General features: G+C 43.0%; 2 protein-coding genes across 6 annotated transcripts in view; one reads left to right on the top strand and one right to left on the bottom strand.

Annotated features, from left to right (window-relative positions):
• The window catches only part of LOC106813535 (lysophospholipid acyltransferase 5-like), a 17,253-nt gene extending 14,741 nt beyond the window's left edge, over positions 1 to 2,512 (bottom strand). For 2 of the 3 annotated variants that reach the window (XR_001394482.1, XM_014817695.1), the window contains exon 1: positions 2,273 to 2,396. Coding sequence is in view for 1 of the 3 variants with exons in the window: in XM_014817695.1 (XP_014673181.1) it covers positions 2,273 to 2,366 (94 nt within the window). In the remaining 2 variants the exon portion in view is untranslated. Of the gene's footprint in view, positions 1 to 2,272; positions 2,397 to 2,496 lie in introns of those variants that run through there. The other variant, XR_001394483.1, reaches the window with a different exon arrangement.
• Positions 2,513 to 2,594: 82 nt separating this feature from the next.
• Positions 2,595 to 4,519, top strand: part of LOC106813536 (nuclear distribution protein nudE homolog 1-like) — a 16,210-nt gene continuing 14,285 nt past the window's right edge. For all 3 annotated transcript variants that reach the window (XM_014817697.1, XM_014817698.1, XM_014817696.1), the window contains exon 1: positions 2,595 to 2,782. In XM_014817697.1, coding sequence (XP_014673183.1) covers positions 2,700 to 2,782 — 83 coding nt within the window. In that variant the 5' untranslated portion in view covers positions 2,595 to 2,699. The remainder of the gene's footprint in view (positions 2,783 to 4,519) is intronic.

The raw sequence follows: 4,519 nt of genomic DNA, 5'->3' as shown, positions 1-4,519 counted from the left end.
ATACTGTAAAAAGGTAGTTGACCCTACCATCTACAACAGTTGAAGTGAGAGGGGTTTTAGCAGACATAATTGGTTAAAACAAGCTCTGAGAAATAACTGAAAACAGAAAGTGTTTGCTGACATTCTAACCATCAAAATGAAGGCCCAGAAGAAGAGATGTTTGACTTGAAAAGTGCTATGTCTATGATGTGCCCAAAAAAAGATTTTTCCTGCCTGCAGTGAAGCAAAAAAATTCAGACAATTTGAATGTCTCTGTCAGTCAGTCAGAGTCATGGTGCGTGAATCATAGTGTTAGTGTCTCAGTCAATAGACAGGTGGTGAATAATAGTTTGTTTGCATTAAATAAGTGTAGGTTTGCACTTATGCATATAAAATGTTTGTGAAAATAAAGAATAAGAAAAAATTATTTATTGCCTTTTTGTGTTCAGAAATGTTAGGCTACAGATGTGGCTAACAGGAATCCAAATTGGCTATTGAAATTGATTCTGGCTAATTGTTTGGCTACAGGAAAAAAAATCCTAGCTAGGGCCCTGCTACTGACTAAATAAATGCGAGTCGGTGTTCAGCGAAAATACCAGATTTTCACGCGTCATTTTCGCCAGCGTAGGGCATCGTAGGGGACATGTCGGTTTGTTTTATATGAACAAGCAGCCACCGGATTAACAGTTGCCTGGGCCGGGGGCATATCATATATTTGGGCCGCCCATCCACCCGCCCCCCCTTCCCATAAGCATATAATGTTTTTAGACCTGTTTAGTGGATAATTATAAGCAATTAATGTTGAAAAATGGAAGGAAACGTTCTAAAATAATTAGTAGAGTTAACATTTAAAAAAAATCATATTTTAAAAAATTGTAGTTTTAACCCACTAGCTACCTTAAAGTGAATAATATTCCTAGCTGCTGCAATGTACACACAAAAGACGGAGAAAATGAAAACAAGTAGAAAGCAAAAACAAATGTAGTCATATGAAATGGTAGAGCCGGCCCAAGATATACTTTGAAAAAATAATAAATTGTTTGTTTTTTGTAGTCACAACACTTTAGGGCCGGTCGACTTGTAGGGCCGGGGCAAATGCCCCCTTTGCCCATTGATAATCCGCTACTGGAACAAGGTAGGATAGCTGATCAATAATACTGCAAAGAATCGTCAAAATAAACAGGGAAAGTTTATTAATTCGACTAATACTGCAACATGGTTTCAGCATTTCACCGTTGTACGCTCTCCTTCTTTATAGGGTAAGACTAATCCCCGGGCACTCTGGCAGGGCGAGCCCACAGTGTAGGGGTGGTCGGGTAGGGTAGGGTCGGGTATAGACCGAATAATTCTGTCCCAATATAACCTTTTTTATATTTTGGTGAGGGTTATATTTGGGACAGAACGGGGTTCATTGAAATTTCGTGAGATCGCATGCAAAATGCATGCGCTGAGAATGCGGCCCGTACGCCGCTATTGGCTCGAAAAAAAACCTACCGTTCCCTTCTACATGGCTTTACCTTGCTACTGATATGTGTATACATTCACTTCAATCGATGTTAACTTCTTAAAAGATTGTTTTTCATAAACACCGCTTCGTTCAACTTTCCTAAATTACATCGCCATTTACAAACAATCAGACCAATCACAGCGAGTCTATCAGGCTCCTGCAGCGCCACAGATACAAGCGAGAACCAGGGGCTATTGTAAGACTCGCTCTGATTGGTCTGATTGTTTGTAAATGCGATGTAATTTAGGAAAGTTGAACGAGCGGTGTTTATGAAAAACAATCTTTTAAGAAGTGAATGTATACACATATCAGTAACAAGGTAAAGCCATGTAGAAGGGAACGGTAGGTTTTTTTCCCGCCAATAGCGGGTACGCGGCCGCATTTCAGCGCATGCAATTTGCATGCGATCTCACGAAATTTCAATGAACCCGTTCTGGTCCGCCAACTATAATAACCCTCACCAAAATATAAAAAAGGTTATATGGGACAGAATTATTCGGTCTAGGTCGGGTAAGGTAGGCCTAAGTTGAACCCTGACCCTAACCCTATCCCTAAACCTAACCTAAACCCTAACCCTAACCATACCCTACCCGACCACCCCTACATTGTGGGCTCGCCCTGCCAGAGTGCCCGGGGATTAGTCTTTTCCTTCTTTATACGCTCTTGAAAGCGTGTATAGCCCAGCCTAGCGAAGCATATAAATTATAATGGCATAGTACAGTAGTTATAAAGAAGCTATTTGTATTTTTTAGAGATATGCCAGGACCGTATGTCTGAAATACATACCAGCGAATAGTGATACTATAAGCGTCAAACCAGCGACAGGAGCTCCTAAACTTTCTGAGACGATCGCAATCCAACTTTCACCGGACTCGTCCATGTTCGCCGTTGCCGCTTAGGTGCTACTGAAACGCCAGGCGTTAACTTTAAAGTAAGCAACATTAAAATCATTGTTAGCGTTATATTAGTGTTTTAAAATTATATTAATGATCAAATTTTGCGAAACTAACTAAATATCAAGCTTTTTATAATTATTATAGACTAGGACCACAAGATACGACACGCATGATTTATATGGGCCCTCGTTTCTGTGATGTCATCAGAAATTACGGTTGAGTCCAAATGGCTGAGTCTATTTTGTTTGGCTGAAAACATTTGTAATTATATATGTAAATACACTAAATTGTGACCTTAGTCCCTTCTTTTTGTATAGATGGAGGAAGCACGCAAGTCATTCAGTTCTGTAGAAGAAGAGAAAAATTACTGGAAAGAGCAGACAAAGAATCTACAAACGGAGTAAGTCGTTAGGGTCTACGTTATGGGCGGTGTGCGAGTTTTTCTCACCATTTCGTATGTATTTTCAGGAATCAGGAGTGAATAAAAACAAAAGAGTACAACTACAAGGTTAAATTATCGAAAATCCAACGTTCGCCACCCCTAATGTGCCTACGATTTGTTGCTCAATCCTAACTTGCGAGCCTGGTATATATAGTTCGTATAATACGTGAGTGCAAGAGTGACATGCGGCTAGCGACAGGGCGTCATCCCTATGTTACGGATGCGCGATTCACCCTAGCGGCGAGTTATGGAACTAAAACCATGTACAAGTACATTTGATAAACATGAATTTTACATTTTACCCTAACCCTAACCCTAACCCGCTACTATCCTGTCGACTGCGCCAAAATGTAAAGGTTGGATCCTTACACGGTCGGTGTCCTGGCCGTCTGGTAGAATGGAGCACCCCGAGTCGATCCCAGGCGGTCCTTATATACGCTGGCAGTCGTGGCCTTGCCTGGCTTGCCGGGAATCCTAGGTTGTAAGCTGAGTGTGAATCCTGTAGAATCCCGTAGAATGGCTTCTACTGTCTCTGTATAGATGCGGCTAGCGACAGGGCGTCATCCCTATGTTACGCATGCGCGATTAGGGTTAGGGGTTAGGGTTAGGGTTAGGGTTAGGATTAGCCACAAGTTCCCATCTCGCTTAACACTACGTGGCGAGAGCTGTGTAACTAGTCGGAGAGCCTGGTCGGTTTAGGTTAGGATTAGGGTTAGGGTTAGGATTAGGGTTATCTATAACGACATGCGCGATGCAAGTCGAAAGAACTATGCAGTCTACCATTGTACGCTACGTGCGCCATACAATACGTCTCCTAGCTTATCAACGAACACTTTACGATACCCATACTGGAGAAGGTACTTAGCTTGATCATTGATGTACAGCTTGTTGTCCAGGGCCTCCACTCTACGTACGCGACGAACCAGTTCACATCACTACTATCCTGTCGACTGCGCCAAAATGTAAAGGTTGGATCCTTACACGGTCGGTGTCCTGGCCGTCTGGTAGAATGGAGCACCCCGAGTCGATCCCAGGCGGTCCTTATATACGCTGGCAGTCGTGGCCTTGCCTGGCTTGCCGGGAATCCTAGGTTGTAAGCTGAGTGTGAATCCTGTAGAATCCCGTAGAATGGCTTCTACTGTCTCTGTATATTGGTAACAAGTGTGGTAACAAGTTTAAGTACATGGCGGATGGCGGTGCGCTGCCATCCGCCATGTACTTAAACTTGTTACCATCACGCGCGCAATGCTAGCGAACGCGAGAATTTCGACAGTCTTTGTGTGATTTCGCGTGACACAGCTCGGTTTTGAAGTGAGACATAATATTTCTACAACAAGTGAACACTGTACTTCAATTAGCAGCAAAGATGGAAGCTGTTTGATGTGTATTTGTGTTGAAATCGTAAGAAATACAGCGAGCGTCGAGCGAATTTTTGGGATCGCGCTTTCACACCTGCTCTATATTTATGTGTCAGTGTGCGCGCAATGGCGGCGGCGTATGTTTACAGTTGAAACGCTCCAAGTGCCTGTGGACAGACATACTGTACGTTCACAGCAGTCTCCCCAGCACGGATGTACCGGTGATAAAATGCCAAATGGTCAATTCCAAAAGTGGCAAATCAACAATTACTATACCGGTTGATTGCAGCTGGTGGAGTCTGAGGCAGAGGAAGTGGAGGAAAGAGCAGACAAGAGG

This window comes from Priapulus caudatus, unplaced genomic scaffold (assembly GCF_000485595.1).
Source record: "Priapulus caudatus unplaced genomic scaffold, Priapulus_caudatus-5.0.1 Scaffold788, whole genome shotgun sequence".
Taxonomy (NCBI): Eukaryota; Metazoa; Priapulida; class Priapulimorpha; order Priapulimorphida; family Priapulidae; genus Priapulus; species Priapulus caudatus.
The sequence above is the reverse complement of the archived record's forward strand: the minus strand, read 5'-3'. Positions and strand labels throughout refer to the sequence as shown.